We start from the raw sequence: 23314 nt of genomic DNA on the forward strand, positions 1-23314 counted from the left end.
TTCTCTACCAAACTTCTTTTCCCGTATTGACTAGTTTTTTTGGGAATTTTCAATCTTTTTTCCATAAGGTACCTTTTCAACTAAACTCTGAGACGACATTACTAGGCTTATAACTAACTTATAACAAAAATAAAAACAGGTAAACAAACGTTACGCATTAAGGTTTCAGATCACACAATAAAAAAAAATTGAGCATTTTTTCACCTCTTTACAAAACATTTAATATCTCCGAAACTAGAAACCCTCATAAGGTACCTTTTCCCGTGGAACGTCACATATTGTAGTTTCTGAATGTATATGTTGCAGTCAAAAGTGTGAACTGGTCAAAAGAACTTTTAACCGACAAAAACAGGCATAACTGCTTTTGACTGAGCATGTTGGTCAAAAGTAGTTTTACCTGAAAATCATACCTATTTCTGGCAGCAGTTTTGTTTTTTGGGCGTAGCAAAAAAAAATAACCCTAACCTACCTATTTCTGCGAGTACTTTTGACTGATAGTAACAGTCACAATTACTATTAACCAATGATTTTCAGGTAAAACTACTTATGACCAATGCTCAGTCAAAAGCAGTTTTGCGTGTTTTTGTCGGTTAAAAGTTCTTTCTGCGACATATACACTCCAAGTGTCATTCACAACTGCCAAATCACTGTCAACTTGACAGTTCTGTTAATCTGTTGTCATTTCAACGCAACACTTGTGTTTTTGTGGTGTATGCCGTATCCAATAATATTAAATTTGTTATTAATAAAGTTGTCATTTTTAATGAAATTACATAGTTACCAAGTGTAAGGTGCATATTCGTTTTCAATTTTATAGTAAAGTGCCAGTTGTCAGCGCGCGCCATATAGCGAAATCTACCAAAATGATAGATGTGAAAACGAAAATTCACTCCTTCTTTATATTTAACTCGAGCTTTGGGCCTAAGGAAGGAGAAGTACGTTCACTAATTTATTATTCAATGAATGATGGCCTTTTTTAATATAAAGTATAGCTGTTTTATTGTAATTTGGACAGGAACTGAAAAGGGTGTTGTTCTTCCATCCGAGTCAAGTGAGTGGAGATGGGCGTAAGCTTCAGGTCGGACTATGTGAGGCAGTTGTCAAATTTATGTCGTGAGTATCTTATTACTGACTACATACAATATTTTCTCTTCTGAATCTAAAGTTAGTAGAGATGGGGTCAAGATGTGTATTTTTATCAATCAGAGATGAATATTCATTTCATTTAACACATTCGACACCGCGTACCCGACTCTCGGGCAAGAGATATAAACCTACACTCGACGCCGAAGTGCCCGACAGGCGGGCAAGCATTGCATCTTCACTACCTCAGGGCTGCCACTGCCACTATCAGAAAAAATTGTAAGTCTTCTGATTATTATGTGGTCGAATAGTTGGTACCGTTGATTATTTTATTTTATTACTTCACTTTGTATTTTTATTTACTTTACCTAATGCGATTACAAAATAAAAATTCTTATTAGTTGGTTACGTGAAATTGCATACACGGGTATGTATCAATAAAGAGCAAAACGGGAGCCTAAACAGATGAGACTGCAGATTTAATTTTATCCACGTACTTATACGAAAGTTACTTGTCACAGCCCTGAGCGTCCGCCGCTTGCCCGACTAGCGGGTTCGCGGCGTGCGGCATTGAGTTGCACGTTGTTGCCCGACTAGCGAGTACTGTCGGTTTCTGGGGTATTGTTTGAAATTTTGCCTGGTTGCGAAAGTGTTAATGTAATGTTGTTTGAGGTGAGAGGGGAGGGGATTACTTGAGTAACAAAAACTAATCTCTTTCATTTAAAGTGTTGTACTTTTTTTATATTCTTAAACAATGTTTTTATTTCAGTACATTTTCTTCTGAGCCTTGTGAAGCACTGCAAACACAGACTAAAAGACACATTTTCTATCAACCAGAGAAAGGTTACTGGATGGTTCTGGTAAGATATACTTAATTTACTTTATCATAATATCCCTATGATTTATCTACTTATTAAACTTATATTTAATGTTCTCTATAAAATTGAATAAAGCTATAAATATTTGCTAGGCTGCCATCCTCAAACTAAAGGCTAAAAGACTCCCAGAGTAGTAAACTTTAGCCGCCAGTAATTTCTACCTAACATTCTAGAAAAGTTTTATGTAAAGTGTACTTTATTACAGGTTGTTCGAATACCTTATACAACAAAAGCACTTTCTGCCATTGGAGAAAGTAGAGGAGATGTGGTAAGTTAAATTTATTTAAATTTTTTAAAACACAAATTTATCCATTCAAATATAAACCTTATTTGTCATGCAAAAAGATTCAAATTGTGTTATAATTTAGACTACAGCCACATTAATGCTAATTTGTAGTGAATGATGTTTTTGTTCCAGATTGAGCCATCTGTTATGTTTGATCTGTTGAAATCAGCCTACAAAATGTTCAAAATGTTTGTAGGGCCCTTTCAAAATATTCCGCCTGATGAAATTTATACCACTTGTGAAAAGTTCTTTGGACCGGTAAGTTCTACCTTAAAACAGTATTCATTTTGCTAGCAGGTTGTTTTTTATATTTAAGCAGTTTACCTTAAAAACCTTTGCTGAACATGAATTCAGCAAAATTCCTGTTTTTAAATACTTACATGTGTATATAAATAAGGCCCATCAACATACACATTCAATTATAGGATAGAAATAACCACCACCTAATTTATTTAGATTTAGTTAGCACTCACCTAGTAATAAGAACATGTGAAATTAATAATATTCACACTCTTATCCCATATGAATGATAACATAAATGTTTTTGTTGCAGTATATAACATCTAAAAATCTCACAAATGATATTAATGATATAATTCAAGGAATAAGTTACCTGCCGCTGGACAAAAATTCCTTCTTCAAAGTTTTGTGCTTCATAGATCTGGTTGAAGTCACTTATCCTGATTTTAAATGTATCTCTTTTGTTTACAATGAGCAGTTGATTTGGTGAGTAAGTTTAATACAAGTAGGATAATTCCACGCAAGAGTAACGTTTGCATCAGTAGGTAATAAATAAAAGAACACGCAACACGCAAAATAGGCGCCAGTCGTCGAGTTGCGGAAAGTCGCCCGAACTACAATACAATACAAGAACACGCAATGAAATTGTGGCATTCGGGGCTCGCGCTACTTTTTCGTGGAATTACCCAGTAACCCTTTTGTCTGCATGGTACCATATATTAATACACAATTAAAACACCTTCCAGGAACGCACTATCAACAGACGACATGCTCACACTCTACCAGTACTTAGTACAAAAGCTCCTACCCGAGCAAATTGAAAAGGAACTCCAAGGCGGGGCCGTGGCCGCAGCACAGAGACACGGCCGTTTCATCATGCCACGTGACGGCATTAGGACACGGGAGGACTTACAACAGCTGACTAAAGTTCATCTCATGCTTGAAGATGAGCCGGAAGAAAAGGAATATTATCTCATTATTTATAGGACGTTGAGCGCTACAGTTTGCTTTACAGTTGATGGTTAGTATTAAAGACAAGTATATTATTATGACTGTAGAGTAGAGCTACATATACAAAGTTGGGTTCCTCCTAAATAAATTTTCACAAGATTACCCCACTTTCCGCTTTTCAAATGGCGTTAGGGTAGAGCCCCATTTAGACGTATTTTTTCACTACATTGTAGATTAATTACTAACTTAGAATTAATTCAATTAATCGATTAATGTACCCGAAATCACATGCGGGCCCTCGCATCGTCTAAATGGGGCATTAAAACCGCAACTTCAACCGAAGAGTTTTAGCGACAATGCCAAATAATATATTGGCATGTATGTATGTATATTAACTGAAATTATCGAGCTTTGGTCAGGCCTCCGTCACACGCTCAAGGCCACGCCCTATATGCCTACCGCTCGGCGTATCGTCGACGATACAACCGACAGAGGGCCGCCGAACGCTCGCGTGAACGCTCGCACCGCACGTTTCCCGCGCTTACGCTTCGAAATGCCGAAACCACGTAATTATTGTGCAGTAAATGAGTGTAAAAGTCAAAAAACAAAGGAAAAAGCCTATAATAAAGATTCATCTTTTTATGGCGGGCTGAAGGTCCCACCTGAATCGTTTAATAATTATATTGAAGGGTTAGAAAAAGTATTTTTAAATAATTTTGACGACGTAATAATTAATCGGCCTGGTAGCACCGTATTACAACTTTTAAACACCGTTGATTTTCCGTTGCTTTGCTCCTGAGTATTTATTAAAATTATTTACGCGATTTAGGATATTTACAACTATAAAATTTAATAACAGAGAATTCCGAGAAGGGAAAAAAAAAATCATTATATAAGACTAAAACATATTTCATTGACTAATAAAAAATATGGTTGATCCGCAACATTCGTTTTATTACAATAATCATCATAGGTAGATGCCTACAACCCTAGCGCATTCTTACGATGACGCGTTAGCACGTGACTCGCACGGCGGGCAACACAGTCTCGACTCTTTATGCGCGTACTTATGGTACATTTCTTCTTGTCCTGAGCAGCAGGTATTATTATTAAGGTTTTGTAGGCGATTATAGCGTAGGTATTTTCGCTTTTGTTTGGGAATGAAGTATCTGTTACGTAGTAACTATTTATTAATCTGTGCTTTGGTATGATGATGTAGCCAGAAAATGGAAAGTAGAACTTTTCGGTGGCTACTGCTAGGCCCCTCCCCTCGTGATCGGGCTCATATGATTAATTTTAGCGAATCCAACATTGTACTTAAAAAAAAATCTTGGAAGAATGGTATTGTACAACCAGACCCTAACTTCGAGCAACGCCGGCTTCCGACACATCGGGAGGGAGGGGCCCAAGCGATATCTCACCGTACAAATCTTTCTGCCATTTTTCGCGGGGGGAAAGGTGCACACAGTCGCACTTCTCACACACTTACATACAAAATCCAATCTGTAATGACGACACAAATGCGTAGAAAATGACACACGTCAAAGACAAATCTTGCAAACCTCGATCTCTTTTTGTGTACTGACGAATGACAAGTGTCACAACACGCACACTAACACATTTTCGTTGACGTATGTTATTGTATTCTGAGAGATGAGAAGTCGGATTTGTCGCTCGACCGATCCGCAATTTGTACTGAGCGAGCAAAATCGATAAATCCAACAATTACATGAGACTAAAATATAATAATTGTGTTTGAATGTAATTAAACGTATGATATGTAAAAAAAAAATATTACATGTGAAATGTAACACTTTCTTTTTGAAAATTTGATGTCCCCGACCTCTTTTTATAACAAAAAACCGGGCAAGTGCGAGTCGGACACGCACACGAAGGGTTCCGTACCATTATCTATAAAAACGGTCACCCATCCAAGTACTGACCCCGCCCGACGTTGCTTAACTTCGGTCAAAAATCACGTTTGTTGTATGGGAGCCCCACTGAAATCTTTATTTTATTCTGTTTTTAGTATTTGTTGTTATAGCGGCAACAGAAATACATCATCTGTGAAAATTTCAGCTGTCTAGCTATCACAGATCACGAGCTACAGCCTGGTGACAGACGGACGGACGGACGGACGGACGGACGGACAGCGGAGTCTTAGTAATAGGGTCCCGTTTTACCCTTTGGGTACGGAACCCTAAAAACCGAGCAAACAGGCATTTTTGTGGAGCAGTGTTCCCGCGCGCGTCTGGACTCGGTCTAGTGAAAAATCCAAGTGCAACTAGTTTTATTACCCGCGCTAGATTAGATTGACGCGCTAATCTTGTACCTCGGCAGAGGGGAAATAGTGCGAATGCCGCCTCCCTTCCGTGTTGCTCGATGACCAGACCATTTGAATTCTGGCTGAAATTTAAATTTTTTGGTGTTACAGTCAACACCAACCTTGAATTAGATACATTCAAGTCCCTGGACGCATTCATCGGGCCCCAACTCTCATCCATTGCTTCCGCCATCAGCGAACAGTGCGCCCTTCACGCGCTCCAAACTGCCCAGATATCGAGCAATGATAACAAGTTTGTTTATTTCAACAGACTTAATCTTGCTTTTAAAACATCTGTAAGTACCTACTTTCGTCGCAGAATAAATAATAGTTCTTACTCGTACAGTCATCAGCATTATTTGGAGCGCAATAAGAGCGCGTCATATATTTTTGCGGCCCTAGTTGTGTAACATACTATTGCTGATGACTGTACCATCATTGATCACAATTAACTAATCATTTTGAATCTTATTTCAATGTCTAATATTCATCAGTTAACCTTTTTGGACGCCAATGACCGATATATCCGCACCGCAGGTCCAACGCCAAAGACGGATTAATCGGTCACAGACCACAGAGCAACATAGACCTACGTGCATACGCATAAAGTTCAATTTCAGTTTTGACACTTCGGTGACGTGGCGTCCGAGTGTCAGCTTTTGTGTTTGACAAAGGTTAAGTGTGGACCTAGTCCTTCTCTGTTACAGTGAATAAATGAATAAGTTATTTGTATTAGTAACTTACTACCTAACTTTTACCTCAACAGACACAAATTTATTTAGTCACAAAGTGCAGTATTTTACTTAGGTACTAGTCTTTGTCTGTGTCTTTTAATACAATGATTCAAGTGGGATATTATTTCGATGTCAAGATTAATGTTAACATGTTTTCAGTCTCCAGTTAACAAGTTGGTACCTTCAACCACTATCAAACCAGAAGTTTTAAGTATAATAGCTGGCATACATGCAGACAGACAAAGGTAAAGGATTTTAATTAAGTACATATTTTCTATCTAATTCCAGAGTTATTAATTGTAGAAGAGATGTAAAGTCTAAGTAAAAATCGTGCTTCGAATTAGACAGCTGATGTAGATGGCCCTGTAAGGCTTTGTACATTACGCGGTAACTCAAAATTTTGACAATCTAATTACAAAACATATTAATGGCGCCATGAGGCACAATCTACATAGAGCTATGAAACTCCGGAGGCACGTTTTCTTTCTTAGTCTTAATATTTCTTCTACCACCAATAACTATTTGTCGACTCAGTACATATTCTTACATAGGTATTTTATTCTTAGCTATTAAACTTATTGTAGTAATTTAGGATTCTAATATAGGACCTTAATAGCTTTGCAATAAGATATAAATTGTTGTGAAATTATGCTCCTTTTGAGTTATTTGTTGTTTAATGTATCATGTTTTATTATTTCAGTCTGGGCAACTATGGTGAAGTAATTATCAAGACACCAGATGAATATTGGATTACTGCCAAGTCATCAAATGAGAGAGAATTTTATGTCATAATCCAAGAAAAGAATGCAAATCTCAAGGAAATTGCAGGTAAAACTGATCAACTAATTATTTAATGTCTGGGCATTTTTAGTGTACCTACCTACTATAGGTATAGGTAATTGTTTTATCATGATGTGCAAGTGATCTTCACCTTCACCTCAATATAATTTTAATGATAATTATTATTGATAGTGTCGTAAGACACTATAATATCGTCAGATATTAAAAGCTTCACTATGTACTTTGTATTCTCATTCTCTTTCTTTTACAGATGAGGTAAAACGAATATGCGAAGTCCAAATGAAAGGTATATTTTTCTACCCTATTTAAGTATTAAAATTATTGAACTATGAAAAATCCAAATATGGAATATTATTGTTACTTACGTAATGCAAATGTTAAAAATATATTTTAAATATATACTGATATTTATTCCATCCTAAAAAAACTTTTATTATACAACCTTTTTATTCAAAATTTAAATGAAACTAAGATTTAATGTGAATAAAACATGTCTTTATTTGATAAATACAATAAAACTCTAGTCTGTAACATTCTAAACTAACCAAACATTCTTATGCTAGTCAACTGATATTTTCTCTTTCGTCTCCCCTGCCTGAAAGACTTTTTTGTACATTTTAATAACAAGTTGTCTGTTTTCATAAGCCCAAGCCAGCAGGACTGATGCAAAACACACCGCACCAATAACTATGTGCAGTATGATAGACACATGTAACAATTTATTTTCTGAGATTTTGCAAATACACCCTGCTATAAACAACACCAAGAGGAAGACTTTTCCAACATTCAGTCCATCTAATGGCTTATAACCAGTATTTTTGTATTTGTTACTTATAAAATGAATACTATGCATGATTCTGGCAAACATATTGATACAATTAGAAATTATAAAACCTACTGGTCCAAATGTATAAGTCAAAATGTAGGATAAAAACAAAAAACTTATGGAAAAGAATACCATTAAATAATTATAGCTGTTCAATTGTGCACTTGTCATTGTAGCAAATGTGTAGCATTCAGTGACACCATTAACAGCTAGAAGGACTATTGCCAGACAGTGGCTACGGAGTAATTGCACTGGCAATCCACTTGCAACAAATGCTTCTCCGCCATACATCCACAGTAATGTGTGAGCATAGCTCTGACCAAACACTAACACAATCAACCCAATTGAACTAACAGTCTTGCAGACTTGAGACAAAACAACACAGGACTCCTGTATCTTGTACTGGTCTTGCTTATGTAGTGGCAAGTCTCTGCTCACCATTTGAGTAAAATAGAAGTAGCTACTGTCCTCAATGGGTCTAAATATGAACCTGGCTGCCAGACTGCCTAAATTATTAACCACGTCATAAGTCGCCTGCTCTGAAAAGCTCATGACAGGGCTTACAGACATCACATACTTCTCCCCTTCTGTCAACAACTGTTTCACAACACCCTGTTTAGCAAAACTTACAGTTAAAGCACTTAATTTCTTATTAAATGATGAATTCACAGATCCCAACCATTTAGGTAAGAAATCTTTAAGAGATGTAAAATTAAAGTCATCAACATTCTCGTATAATTTTTGCAAAATATTATCCGGCACATAGCTGTTCTTAAGAGCGCCCTTGGCATATAACGGTTTGTTTTTAATGTACCAATAGAAAAACAAATAATAGAAAATGGCAACAGCTGCAATGCTGCCCACTTGTGCTAATGAAAATGCAATCAAGGCTAAAGACCTATCATAGATAATTATAGATAAGAATATAACCGTCCTTGTGAAAATATGCAAAGTGTCTAATGCTACTCTTAATTTAACAAAACAGAACAGTTGTGCAAGTAATGCCATGTTGGCTGAACATAACTCTATGACACAAGACAGTGCTACACTCCAGCAGCCAAATGCATACTGAAAAGCATATTCTGGATTGCCCAGAGGTAATATGTGCAGCCAGATGTAAACAAACACCAATGACAGAACACAGCTGAGAGGAACAGAAAGCCAAATTTGGTTAACAATTTGATGCCAGCTGAATTCTTCTTTTTGTCCAAGGCATGCCCGGGTGAATGGCTCCCTACTGAGAAACAAGATTGTGCTCTCTAGCAGCAACAGGCGCACATTCATGATACCTAACACCTCATGACCAACATTCCTAATCACCCATGCATTGATAATGAATGTTACACAACGGAATATTATTTGGAAGATTATATTAAATGATGCATTTTCAAGACTACTCATTAGTAAGTTCCGTCCCATGGTGACTTAGTTTTGAATTGGTCAAACAACAACTGAATTAGGTTCACTTGCAGGAAGAGATATGTTCCTTTTGACCACATATATCTTCTTATTGGACATGCAAATTAGGAACCAGTGGTCGTCGTACGTTATAGATATTTTCTTGAACTGTTCACTGGGAGAAAAAGCCACAGGATCAACCCTGAAACATGATAATAATATTGCATGAGTCATAGTAAATTACTGAGCCTCTTTGGTTTGGATAGTAATAGAGCTGTTTTAAGGGATATTAAATAATTGTACGAACTTGTTTGATAAGCTGATAAGGTCTGTCACTATCGTTGCTACTCGCTCGTCATTCTCCAGCTCCCCTCCAGACTCGAGGACAGCCCCGTCCTCTGTAAGCACCAGGTAACCGATTTGGTCTGGAATTTTGTCCATTATAGCTGGAACATTACACAAATTACTTATTCCAATACATTAATTGATGTGGTAGGACGCCCTTTACAAATTACGATGTTATTAATTTTAAAACTCACTTTTTACAATTTTTTGACAGTGGATTCGGATTAGACAGACAGGAAGGCAGCTCTTTCTTTTTTTAATTTGGGGAACGTTCCAATTCCATAATAAAAATCATTTAAAATAGTTCAACCATACATAGTCTATGCGGAAAGACAAGAGTCCACAAACTACTAAGAAGATACTACGTATCAGACAAACGTCTGGCCTACTTGTGGTTTAGTCGTTAAGTATCTGTGGTCAGTACAACTCGATATTGACGTTTGTTTTTTTTTAAATGCAAGTGGCGGGAATAATCAAGGAATTTGAATTCTACGCTTCCCACAGCGCGGGAATTTCAAAATTATATTTTACCATAATTTCATAAAAAGGTTATTTTAATAGGGAAAGTTATTTCAGTTTATCCAGAATCTTCCCAGATAAACTGAAATAACCTTTTAAATGAAAGCACAATGTAATATTTGTTATCATTTATTCCTAAACCTTTTTTTATATTTCCTGTAAGCCTGTGCTTGCATAAGAGGCAAGTTTTTAATATTCAATCTTGACACATCGGTGCCTTTTAAAATTTTATTTATTGTATTACACCAGTTAAAAATACTTAGTGTTAGTGATACAGAAATGAATGTCTGCTTAGCCAAATCACGGTGAATTTCGCATTTGATAAAATCAAATGAATATTTGGACATTAAAATTTGAGTAATTTGTTTTTTTATGTTTGATTTATGCGCGTTGTGTTCCAAATATTCATTTGATTTTTCGACAATGTTGCCAAAAAACCTCACAGCATGCTCCGAGGGATAGGTCAATTTATTTTTTTTAATTACATTGTACTCTCTCTTAGATATCCATTTATGGATATCTGTTTCTTCTGTTGTTAAATCTTTTTCACAGTTTTTGCAAGCAAGTATCTTCAGTACTTTTCTAGTGACCCATCCCGCGGTATATGCCCGTGAGTGTACATCTAGACGCTCCCGTGTGGCTTGAACCAATAGTTGTTCTGCGCCGTTCTCACGATCGTTGGAGGTCGAAAATGAGGAAGGCGCAGAATCAACCGATATGGCAGTATTCTCGTCCATTGTACTGGTTTCTTCGGTGTGCGAAAACAATGATTGAATTTTAATAACTTGCTCAGCACAGTCTTCTTCACAATTGTAAGTGTTTTCATGAAATTTGATAAAATTTGTTATAAGGAATGACTTAAATGTGCACTCAAAGGCGTGGCAGGTCGGGTCATTATTTCTGGCATTGTATGCCCGTACTCTTCCAAAGAAGTTTTCGATCGCGTCAGAATTAAAATACCGCGGGCGCATTATCTTTATGTTTTTATCTTTCATGACCTGCCACAGCGTTTGAAAACTTTTTAACGTCGTCACCCAATTTCTTAAACTCGGGACTGTGGTCATTTTGCCATTATGATCGAGTAGTTTCATATTTTCGACGACTGGTATGGCCTTCGCCCAGAAGACGTGATGTTCAGAATTGTCTGTAACAGCAGTCCGTAATTTCTTCCCCTTGGTGTGCTTGTGGTGGGTGCTGGCACCGTTGACGCTGTCAAAGAGGTCGTCGAGGAACGCCACCAGCTCCGCCGTGTTGGCCAACGTCGCGCTCACCGGTGTGCCGTCCGCGTAGTGCGCTGGAAAATGTTATATATATCGTTATGAAACTGTACAGCAAATTCTCTTTTATGATAAAGTCTGTTCAGAAATAGAAGAGTCGTGGAATGTATTGGGCCCAATACATCGACGAGCACAGACTCTACAGTCTATTGTTACGACCGTGATGCTCACATTTGAAGTCTTTTGTAAGTGGATAATCTTTAAAATTTGATGAGCTGATTTGGAGCTTATGTAAGAAATATCCCTTAATATTAATAATAATAAACATTTGGGGACAATATCGTTTTTAGAAAAAAGGTCAAACAATCTTGACATGTCTTGGAAAAACACTTTTGAAAAATAAGTCACGGCAAATATGTAACAATTATGAATCATATACAATAATATAGATTATTTTGCTTTCATAATAGTTACTGATTTTTAAAAAGAGTTTTTAGGATTCCGTACCCAAAGGGTAAAAACGGGACCCTATTACTAAGACTCCGCTGTCCCTGTACCCTAAAAACATTCATGATCATGACTCAGGTACAAATATTCGCGATAAACACACAAATAAATGCCCGTACCGGGAATCGAACCCGGGACTACTGACTAGGCTAGGAGGCCATACACTTACACGTACGTTCATTACCAATGTCTTTTAGATGAAGGTAAACATCGTGAAGCAACCGCACAAGACCCAATAAATCTGCTTAGTATAAAATTAATGAAGTACCGGGGACATTGATAGACATTATTATTTGATTACATGTACTCACAAAATGAAGCTGTGTAGGATAAAGCTCCTGCCATGGTTTGACTGAAAACACGTACACAGTTTTTCACCTGAAACACGACAATAATAAATATAGATATCTATCGTCCTGTCGATCGGGTTTAAAAATTTGCTTAGTCCCTTATATAAACAATTATACCTTCATTTTCTTAATTTTCTCCGGGAGTATGTGCTCGTCGTTGAGCTTGTGCAGCAGGCGAGCTTGCGCGTGGCCGCAGTCGGTGCGGTACACGTCCACCAAGTCCTGCCACTTCGACACTTTGCCCTCCATTACAATATACTTCGTCAAGAAGTTATTCCTGACTCCTTTAATCAAATGTGGCGGGTCATACAGCACACTAAGGGTTTGGCCATTTAAGTGTATAGTGTCATCTGAAAAATATACAAAAAAAATACATATATGATATAAATAATACAACCTAAAGTTACTGATTTATCGACCTTAATTTAAAACGTTTTATACTGTTTGGTACGAATTTTAAATTGTGAAATTACAACATTAATTTTGGTTTGATAAATCAGCGCAATTTCAAGTGAAGAAGCACAAGCTGGTCTGCGTAGAACTACATAATGAGTTTCAAAACCGTTCTGTCATAGGAGTTTCATCCACACATATAATCTTCATAAAATTAAATAGAGTTGGACAAAGATAAGTAAGCAACGATTTTGATAGCACACGCAGTGCAAGGGTTATTAAAAAAAATTAAACGTCGTACGTCTCTAAAATTATGACGTACCTATAAATAACACTTGCACTGCGTGTGCTATCAAAATCGTTGCAGACTTGACTTGGTCTAACTCAACACAAATAAAATTTCGTAAGAAACTAGAAATAAATAGTTTTTTTTTCTAAGAAATTAAGATATGTACGAGATATTTACCGGTCTCCTGGCCTGCTATGATTTGTGATCTTCTAGTGTCCTCTTGAAGGCTTTTGAAGGCGCTTTGAAACGAAGTCCCCTGGTCGCTTATCAAAGCGATAGGCTGGAGCCCCGTCTCGCACACGGCCGCCACTATCTCCTTGATGATGGCCTTCATCTGCGGACCCGACGCGGCACCTTCGGAGAAGTAATACGCCATCGGTTGTTGCCACTTATGAACCGCGCCTTTAATCATAAATGCTAGAGCGTGGTCGGCCAAGTGGTTGGTCTTCTCAGACAATTCAACGAATCCATTAATATTGTCGTGTTTCCGTGAGTAATGGACGCCAGCCTCCAACTTCATCTCATCAAATATTATGGAACACATTCTTTTGGCCTCATTCCATTTGCAGACCTGAGAATAAAACAAATGTTAATTTCAATGTTAGGCCTTGCTCATTTTAGCGTCGTCCAGGGGCCCGTTTCTCAATAGCTTGTAACTTGTATTACAAGCGGAAGTCACTTTTTTACAGCTTTTGTTAGAAGTGGACTTCCACTTGTATTACAAGTTACAAGCTTTTGAGAAACGGGCCCCTGGTTGCATCTTAAAGCAGCCTAGGGTTGAATTTGATAACATAATCCTACTAATAGGAGCAGGCACTAGTTTTTCGTATTATGTTCGTATATTTCGTACTTTAGCCCCAGGAAAGTCACAGGCACGAGCTGCAGTGCATGGTTTATTTCTAATGTTTGAAAATACAGTAAATTCATCGCTTGCTTTTATTTATCCCTTTTACAATAAAATACTTGATACCTCATAAAATAATGAATAAGTAGATGGCTCTTATTGATACGTACCTCTTGTTTAATGACATTAAAGACTTGAGTATTAATGCCAGCTTCAATGTTTACGTTTAATAACAACTTATTAAGTGTCGTTTTGCATGGCAGGATGAATATTCTCTGCAAGAATCTGTAGCATTTTGGGCTTTGCTTCATAATTGAAAGTGCGATAACTTTTTCCTCTAGGCAAAACCTTCTGCCTTTTTTACTCGTAGTACAGAGTTTAATCTGCATCCACAGAAATTTTCTTGCCACAGAGTTCATTCCTGCCACTAATTGTTTGAATGAAGCCTCTTTTGACAACTTAGAGGCCATCTTGGCTCGTCTGAAGTAGTCCACTTGTTTTTTGGCTTTTTTGTAGTGTTTGTACAACGCCTCATACTCTGGCGACAGTTGATCGGCGTGAGATACAACTCGAAGTCGCTTGCGACATGCCCATTTCGGAGTCCGTTCCTTTCTCGTGTTCTGTTCTTGAACACCCGACGCCCGTGCGAGTTCTGTAAATAAAATTAATTTTACTGTACGAGTTCATTTTAATTGGGATAGAGCCCGAGATATACGGGCGAGCAAGAATATATAATAAAGAAAAAGAATATGCCTTTAAGATGCAATAACCCATTTAATCTATAATAGTACCCAGTCATCTTACTCAATAAACTAAATTCACGCGCATATTTATTGCCTTCATATTGTTTTCAATTACAAATGAGTATAGTAAATTCTTCGATTACCGCGATAGTTACTCATAAAATAAAACTATTTTGTCCAACGCTGTAAAACTTCTGTTCGGAACGACGGTATGTATTTTGAATTCATTTTGCGCGATATAATCGGTAAAAAGTTTTGTTATGGCTCCTCTACACGATGGGCCAGCGCCGGCCACTCCAAGGGACGCAGCCATATGGTAGAATGAGATAGCAATATCACTTGCTCCCTCTAACGCATAAATGCGTCCCTTGGAGTGGCCGGCGCTGGCCCATCGTGTAGAGGAGCCATTAAATGAGAATAGTATGAAGAAGTAATATGTGCCTTGGATTTAAACTTTAAGCATACTCGTATTATTAATAATTATGATATTGTTACCTGGATTTACCGCAGTTGACTCAACTGACGGCCCTGGAGCAGTGATGTACGCCTGATCATCGCAGATCATGGAAGAGGAGTCGACAACTGAAATTTATTTTTAAGTTAGGTAAACACGAGCCTATTATCGCTAATATTGAAGACACTTGTGATAAACAATAGCCAATTAAATATATACCTGCAATTACAATTTAGGGATCAAACTGCATGTAGGAAGCATGCAAAAAAAAATATTTAAAACCATTTTCTAAAATCAAATATTAAAATATTTAGTAATATGTTTAGATTTTAAGTTAGGAAATTGCATGTAAATTATTTAAGTAGATTTTAAGATTGACTTTGTATTTGTATTTGATTGATTGTAATAAATTAGTTTAGTTTAGTTTTATTTTTTTAATATTAAAATATGTATATAAAACCTTTTCGTAATATGTAGTAACATTCGTTACATGTCACACATGGTAAGACGTACGATTTTCAGTCCGTAGCACGGATAATATATATTTCTTACACAAACTCTTAAGAAATTCATTTGTATGGACCCCGTACAAATGAGTTTCTTGGAATTTGTGTAATAAATATTTACATTTGATCATCATAATCTTCCTCGCGTTGTCCCGGCATTTTTGCCACGGCTCATGGGAGCCTGGGGTCCGCTTGGCAACTAATCCCGAGAATTGGCGTAGGCATTAATTTTACGAAAGCGACTGCCATCTGGGGCCTATACCACGAAACTTTACAAGTGTACAATTCGACAATATTGTTAAATTGTAAACAAAAATACGTACCACAGTCATTTTACATATGTCACATGTACAATTCTACAATTTACTAATATTTTGCATTTGAGGACCGTAACACAAAACAGAGGGTATGTCAAGATAACATACATAATTGTGACAAATGTAAAATTGTATTTATTACAATTTAGTTTTTAGACAAATATGTAATAATATAGTGACATACGTAGAATTGTATTTATTACAATTTGACAAATATGTATTAATATTCCTCACTTAGTTTATGTTGAGAGTATTTCATTTTTATCGTTAAAAATACCTTACGAGCATAAATAGTATATCTTTTTACGTTGTCATTAAAATCGGCTGAAAATGTTTATGCAAAACAAAATTACAGTTTTATGCTTTCGCTGTACGTCCTATGACGCCTAAGGCCTCAGTTACACTTGTAAGTTTTACTTACGTAAGTAGGGACACGGCTATACTACAGAATGAGAGATGAATATCGTTATCTCATTCTAACAAATAGCTTTGTCCCTACTTACGTAAGTAAAACTTACAAGTGTAACTCAGGCCTAACAACTAATTCTTCTTCGCTACTACTATCACTGGTACTGAAAATATTAACGAAACAAAAAGTACTTCGGTAGAATGGATCTACAATCATTGTATTATGTTCTTGCAGCTCTTCACACACGCCGAGAGAATTGTCAACTTTTATTTACATTTCCACATATATGTATGGTTCTTCTACAATTAGTTGTAACACAAATCTTTTACGTACAATTGTCAATTACAAAGTTGTCAAATTTTCCGGAAAATTGCTTGTAAATTGTAATATTTGGTGATACGCGTAATTGTAGATTTGTCGCGACAATTTACATATTTGTATAAATTTTCCATTACAATTTTGTCATTTGTAAATATTGTGATATGCCTAGTTGTACTAAATACATATTTGTAACTTGTCACTTGTAAATTGTAATTGTAAGTTTCGTGGTATAGGCCCCTGACCTTCCAACCTAGAGGGTAAACTAGGCCTTATTGGGATTAGTCCGGTTTCATCACGATGTTTTCCTTCACCGAAAAGCGACTAGTAAATATCAGATGATATTTCGTACATAAGTTCCGAAACTCATACGAGCCAGGGTTCGAACCCGCAACCTCCGGATTGAAAGTCGCACGCTCTTACCGCTAGGCCACCAGCGCTTCTACATTAATATTTACATTTGATATTCAATAAAATTACAACTGGCTTGTCGGTGAAGGAAAACATTGTTAGGAAATCGAACTCATTCGAATAAAGCTTATTAGCTTCTCCGCTACTAAAATTAGGTCGGTACTAGTGGACGTGTTGCTCTTAGTTACGAGAGAGATATATCGCGAAAAATATAGCCTGTCAAGATTTATGATGCACCTTTGTGTTATTGTTACCTGCATGTGATGAAATTTGCTTAACTGATGTGTCTGCTACCGTGATGCAGGATTGATCAGCGGAGACCGTAGAGGAGGCGTCCACTGAAAATAATTTTTAATATATATTTTTAAATACATGTTAGATAAATAAATATTTATTAGCATTTTTGTTAGACAGAAATTCAAACAGAACAGTCGGGATTCAAACCCAGAATCACCAGCTTCGTAAAGCAAGTCGACATTAGACTGGCTAGGCGTCCGTATATATTAATATATTCATTCCCTAAATCTTATACAGTTTCATCTAGTGCTAGATTCTAGCAGAATAAAAAGTTTTGTCGCCAGGTAACCAGGTATCTAAAGAACTAGAAAGATTGTAATATATGTACTGTACACTTGTACAGTACCCTCTTATAATGTAACAATATCTGGGCGACCGAGATTTGCTGGGAAAACATATAAAAACTCTAAAACGCGCATTTTCCCAGACATAAGACCTAGCTTGATTGATTTGTTGCCCCCCTTAACCCCTATCTAGCAAATTCCATCGAAATAGTTAGAGCCGTTTCCGAGATCCCCGAAATATATATATAAATAAATATACATGAATTGCTCGTTTAAAGGTATTAGATGTTATTTTAACCCTTGAAGCACTTATATATAAATAAATATTATAGGACAATGTTACTCAAATCGACCTAGTCCCACGGTAAGCTCAATAAGGCTTGTGTTGTGGGTAATAGACGACGATATATATAATATATAATTATATATAAATACTTATTTATACATAGAAAACAATACATAGAATATATGTACAGTCACCTGCAATAATATGTTACTCTTCGAAGGCCGCAAAAATATGTGACACACTCTTATGGCTCTACAAATAAGATCGTGTCAGATATTTTTGCGGCCTTCGAAGAGTAACATATTATTGCAGGTGACTGTACCTACATAGAAAATGAATGTAAATCAATAACAAATATTCATGTATAAAACACAAATAAATGCTTGTTGCATGCATTCATATAGTGCTTGTTGCTAGGCCTACATGAATAAAGTATATTTTGACTTTGACTTTTGAAGGTTTAGTAAAAAAAAGCAAGTCCAGCGTTAACCTATGAGGCACACAAGAAGGAGAAGAGCAAATATCCTTATATAGAGCAAATATCCTCATATTTAGACAAATGATTGTGCATTTATTAAATGAACTGTCACAAATTTATGATGGACTTTTTCTGCAATACTTGGCCTGCATAAGTGGACGTCTTGTTCTTAGATGCTAAAGCGAGCGAACCTTATTAGCCAGCCTCAGTCCTAAAAATGTAGCCCTTTAAGATCTGATTTACATTCATGTTATTGTTACCTGTTTGCGGTGGAGTTTGCTCAAATGACGGGTCCACAACCGCAATGGAAGCTTGATCTGCAGACGAGACGCGCTCTGAAAAAGATTTATATATTTTTTATTTTACAAATACACATATTATAGTAACTGTTTGTTTGCCAGTAGTATTTAATTTTGTGTATAAATGATGGATTAAAAAAGAGAATTCAATCTATTTATTGTGTAGTTACACAACAATTAGACAGGAACAACAAATTTATAGAAATAGACTGACGGAGAGTAAATATTACTGGTACATACCTGAATTTAGATGAGATGCCTCAATCGACAGACCCGCAATAGGTGGCATGGATTCCAGTGAAACATCTGCTGAAAACATAAAATGGAACATAAATAAATTATTTTCCTAATTAAGTCATTATACTTATTATATATGTATATATTTCTTGCACCTATTACTATTTGATCTCTGTTTGACCCAAAGGTTAACTGGTAGAGAATGCCTTCTGGCATTAAGTTCGCCTTTTGTACAACTTTTACTGTGCAATAAAGTTTAAATAAAAAGTATGGGATAACTTTCCACAAATCATCCCAATCATCTATTAAGTTCAATAATAAAAAATAATATACATATATATATATATATATATATATATATATATATATATATATATATATATATATATATATATATATATATATATATATATATGTATATATATATAAAGTTGGTCAAGCAGATCTTGTCAGTAGAAAAAGGCGGCAAATTTGAAAATTGTAGGCGCGAAGGGATATCGTCTCATAGAAAATTTGAATTTCGCGCCTTTTTCTACTGACAAGATTTGCTTGACCATCTATATATAAGATATTTATAAGGCTTTAAATGAGAATTTTCTTGTGGATCACTGACTAATTAGATGACAATATTGACAATCCAAGTATATCAGCTGGTAAAAATATCAATAGGTCCTGTCCGATTACTAAGATTCAGTTCGCCATAGTATTACTATGGCGTACCTACTTGATCTTAGAAAAGCAGACATATTCATTACACAGAAATTTTCTTACCAAGATTCAAACACAATACAAGCTTTGCAGCCAGTATTAGGCCAAGAGTAAAAACAATGATGACCGTTAAAAAACTATTATGAGATGAGATATGTGATGATAAAGAGAAATTATAAAATTACCTGTATCTGGTACAGTTGTTATGTGTGACGGTACGAGTACAGCATCATTTGATTCATTCGTTGCGGCACTCATAGCATAGGTGTGGTCATAATGGCGTTTTCTTGCATAAGAGTGGTCAGAGTTTCCCATGCTTTCAAGTTCCATGGATCCTGATAAAATAAAGACCCATTACATATACATAATAAATCTAGTGGTACTAACGATAAGATAATAAAAATAAATACCATGCCTTAAAAATAATTAACATAAAATACAATATAGGTATATTTTTTCTGTTTGAAAAGGTATTCAATAAAAAAAAAATACTTTTTTTAATACAATGATGTTAGTGAATGTTACATATAGGTATAATGATGTACAGATGTAGTGCATAATTATTTTGTATCATATTTTCACTGAAACATATGAACATGTCTTGCTATTTCAGTCAGTCTCGGTACAAAAAGTACTGATGTAGACTGAAGTAACATGACAAATACGAATGTTTCATACGTCTGTATCTATATAAGATTTAAGACCAATACTAAAAACTATAAAATATGACAAACATTAGTACACAGATTGACTAAGTCTCATGGTCTCAATAAGGCTTGTGTAGTGGAAACTTAGACAACAATAGATATATGTATAACAAACATTAATAAATATTTATATTCATAGAAAACACCCATTACTCAGGAACAAATATCCATGCTCATCACACTAATAATAAAATTGTACCCACTAGGCCAGACTAACACTGAATGTAAATAAACGTAACAAACTTATATGAACAATACAAATAACGAATACACGAACCATGTAGAAAAAGTAAAAAAAACATTTCAGCGGCGGCATCGACTGGGAAAACTTGAAGTTGAGTCCATTTTAACAATTCCGCGTAGAACACTAAACTTGAAGTTGTGTCCATTTTAACAATTCCGCGTAGGAACCTATAAACTGTAACAGAATTATAATTACAAATAAATACCACGTGGTATTTAAAAGATACCTATTAGTCAATGGTTAAACTATATCAGCATTAGGTACATACCTCTTTCAGCAGATGAGTGAGCAGGCGTTCCAGTGGTGATTTCTTCGAGGGTAAACAATGTTGGACAGGCATTCGGCCTTAACCGCATCTTCGAAGACACGTATTTGGCCTCGAAGTGATTGTGGTAAACGTGTAGTTTACTAATTTCACCCGATGTCAAACCCTCAAAAATGGTTAATGGAACTGCTGAAATTGTTTTACGCCACAATAAAACTTTTTCACTGGCCGCTGGCATTCTGTGCAGCATAACGTCCTTTCGTTTACTATCACAGCCGGGTATACAGCACTTGCGAGGCATTTTGAATATCAAAATGAAACGTAGCACTGAATATTACAATTATCACGGAGAAATAAAGGTACGGAAATTAATCAACGCAAACACTTCACTACTCGACGCGAAAACTGTAATGGCGTAAAAATAACGGCGGCGGGATTTGACAGTTCTGAGTGACAGTACGAATAGCGGTGGGGAGTTAGCCAATAGCAAAGGACTTGAACGTCAATATCGAATTAGCCCTACCGTTTCAAGGCCATCTCTACGGCTACGTTTCGCTCTTCGTAGATAAACGCCCGTGCAAGAGTCGTAGAATGTATGGGGCCCAATACATTCTACGACTCTTTCCGCACAGACTCTACCACAAAACATACTTAAAAATTACTTTAAAACGTATGTATGACAAATAGTGAATAATTGTATAACCCATTAACCCTCTATATTCCATTTTTTTTTCGGTAGAATGTAAATTGTAATCGTTATATTCATGAAGTATAGAAGTAAAGGTTAAGTTGGTAACACACTATCGCACCGCACCGCGACCTTGGTGCGTCGCACCCATAAGTGAGAGCGAGAAACAGATATCTCTTCCTCGCTCTCACTTATGGGTGCGACCATAGAAGGTAGGATCGTATAGAAGTGGTATACGCGTGCCTCCGTGAGGGACAAAACATACGCAAATGCGACACTATGATTGGTCGAATTCATTTGTTGCCCACCATTATTGTTAGAGCAAAGAGGCCTAGGCAATTGTTGACAGACTGGCTGGTTTGAATCTTGAAGGATGTTTGAATAGAATGTTATGACGGTTCTCTGTTCGAGAAAATAATATTGTCAGCGGAGGCTGTTTTTATTGTAATTGTATTATTTTATTGTGTTGTATTTGATATTAAAGTATTTCGTTATACACAGTGTTTTCAGTGATTAGTTTAGTGTGAGAGGAGAAGTTCTCACAGGTTATGGGAAGCACAATTTCCAAAAATCTGATCGACCTAATCATGAACAAGGTACAACACTAGTGTAAAGCTCAGAGAGAAATATTTTATGTTGGATCTAGAGGAATACGGCGGTAAGAACTACTTACCTAAAACGTCCTACGTTCGTTCGAGTAACAACAAAAGGAGGTGGGGAATAAAACTCGTTACAAAGCTCGCTTGGTTGCACGCGGCTTTAGCCAGAGAAAAGGCATAGATTACGACGAGACTTTCTCACCGGTAGTGCGACACAGTTCAATGAGACTTCTTCTAGCTTTAGCGGCTAATCTCGGTCTACAAATTGATCACATGGACGTAAAAACCGCGTTTCTAAATGGAAGTCTTAATGAGAGAGTCTTCATGCGTCAACCACCACATTTCGAAGAGGAAGGGAAGGAAGACTACGTGTGTCTTATCCAGAAATCCCTATATGGACTTAAGCAAGCACCAAGATCTTGGAATTTGAAGTTACACGTTGAGCTGGAGAGCCTTAACTTCAAACGATGTAAAAATGAGTCGTGTGTTTATATAAGAAAAACAGAAAAGGACACGATAATCCTAGCTGTATATGTAGATGACATCTTGATACTATATAACAACAAGATTGAGATGGAAAATGTTAAAGATGGACTGAAGGCAAAATTTGAGATGAAGGATTTGGGAAAGGCCGAACTGTTTCTTGGAATGCGAATTAAACAAGAAAACGGAAATATCCAAATCGACCAAGAGGAATACATAGACAAAGTCCTTCGTAGGTTTAAAATGGAAAACTGCAAGCCAGTTAGTACACCAGGAGTTCCAGGCCAACGTTTTCAGAAACCACAAGAGCCATATACACCTGATGAGAGTATACCCTACAGAGAGCTGATAGGATCACTGATGTATATAGCTGTGTGTTCTAGACCTGACATAGCACATTCAGTAAATTTTATGAGTCAGTTTTGTAACTACTATGAGGAAGTTCACTGGACTGCTACAAAGAGAATACTGAGGTATCTTAAAGGTACGAAAAGCATGGGACTCAAGTACTCCAAGGACATGACATACGGATATATACGAGGATTTGCCGATGCAGATCATGGTGGAAACCTTGTTGACAGAAAGTCATATTCCGGC

At 36.4% G+C, this 23314-nt stretch overlaps 4 protein-coding genes across 7 annotated transcripts; 1 reads left to right on the forward strand and 3 right to left on the reverse strand.

Annotated features, from left to right (window-relative positions):
* Positions 1 to 743: 743 nt before the first annotated feature.
* Positions 744 to 7686, forward strand: LOC134796106 (vacuolar fusion protein CCZ1 homolog). 2 transcript variants are annotated; one of them, XM_063768061.1, is made up of 11 exons: positions 744 to 935; positions 1016 to 1113; positions 1853 to 1943; positions 2167 to 2229; positions 2380 to 2505; positions 2801 to 2973; positions 3234 to 3508; positions 5873 to 6057; positions 6655 to 6740; positions 7196 to 7323; positions 7547 to 7686. In XM_063768061.1, exons 1-11 carry the CDS (start codon positions 864 to 866, stop codon positions 7603 to 7605), a joined length of 1356 nt encoding a protein of 451 aa, XP_063624131.1. In that variant the 5' UTR covers positions 744 to 863; the 3' UTR covers positions 7606 to 7686. The 2 variants fall into 2 exon arrangements, with proteins under 2 accessions (XP_063624131.1, XP_063624132.1); XM_063768062.1 differs by having other exon boundaries at positions 836 to 935; positions 1048 to 1113.
* Positions 7687 to 7769: 83 nt separating this feature from the next.
* Positions 7770 to 9541, reverse strand: LOC134796105 (protein RFT1 homolog). Its single transcript, XM_063768060.1, has one exon. The coding sequence runs from the start codon at positions 9539 to 9541 to the stop codon at positions 7856 to 7858; it is 1686 nt and encodes a 561-aa protein (XP_063624130.1). The 3' UTR covers positions 7770 to 7855.
* LOC134796107 (ragulator complex protein LAMTOR4 homolog) lies at positions 9476 to 10201 on the reverse strand. Of its 2 annotated transcripts, XM_063768064.1 has the most exons (3): positions 10060 to 10201; positions 9828 to 9966; positions 9476 to 9722 (listed from the first exon to the last, which is right to left on the reverse strand). In XM_063768064.1, exons 2-3 carry the CDS (start codon positions 9959 to 9961, stop codon positions 9563 to 9565), a joined length of 294 nt encoding a protein of 97 aa, XP_063624134.1. In that variant the 5' UTR covers positions 9962 to 9966; positions 10060 to 10201; the 3' UTR covers positions 9476 to 9562. The 2 variants fall into 2 exon arrangements, with proteins under 2 accessions (XP_063624134.1, XP_063624135.1); XM_063768065.1 differs by lacking the exon at positions 10060 to 10201 and having other exon boundaries at positions 9828 to 10045.
* Positions 10202 to 10497: 296 nt separating this feature from the next.
* On the reverse strand, positions 10498 to 21517 carry LOC134796108 (uncharacterized). Of its 2 annotated transcripts, none has more exons than XM_063768067.1 (12): positions 20951 to 21517; positions 20716 to 20856; positions 19917 to 20066; positions 19027 to 19092; positions 18748 to 18822; positions 17397 to 17480; positions 15223 to 15309; positions 14155 to 14636; positions 13318 to 13711; positions 12576 to 12808; positions 12420 to 12486; positions 10498 to 11678 (listed from the first exon to the last, which is right to left on the reverse strand). In XM_063768067.1, the coding sequence occupies exons 1-12, from the start codon at positions 21246 to 21248 to the stop codon at positions 10510 to 10512; spliced, it is 3246 nt and encodes a 1081-aa protein (XP_063624137.1). In that variant the 5' UTR covers positions 21249 to 21517; the 3' UTR covers positions 10498 to 10509. The 2 variants fall into 2 exon arrangements, with proteins under 2 accessions (XP_063624137.1, XP_063624136.1); XM_063768066.1 differs by having other exon boundaries at positions 19027 to 19095.
* Positions 21518 to 23314: the final 1797 nt, after the last annotated feature.

The sequence above is a fragment of the Cydia splendana genome, chromosome 13 (assembly GCF_910591565.1).
Source record: "Cydia splendana chromosome 13, ilCydSple1.2, whole genome shotgun sequence".
Classification (NCBI taxonomy): Eukaryota; Metazoa; Arthropoda; class Insecta; order Lepidoptera; family Tortricidae; genus Cydia; species Cydia splendana.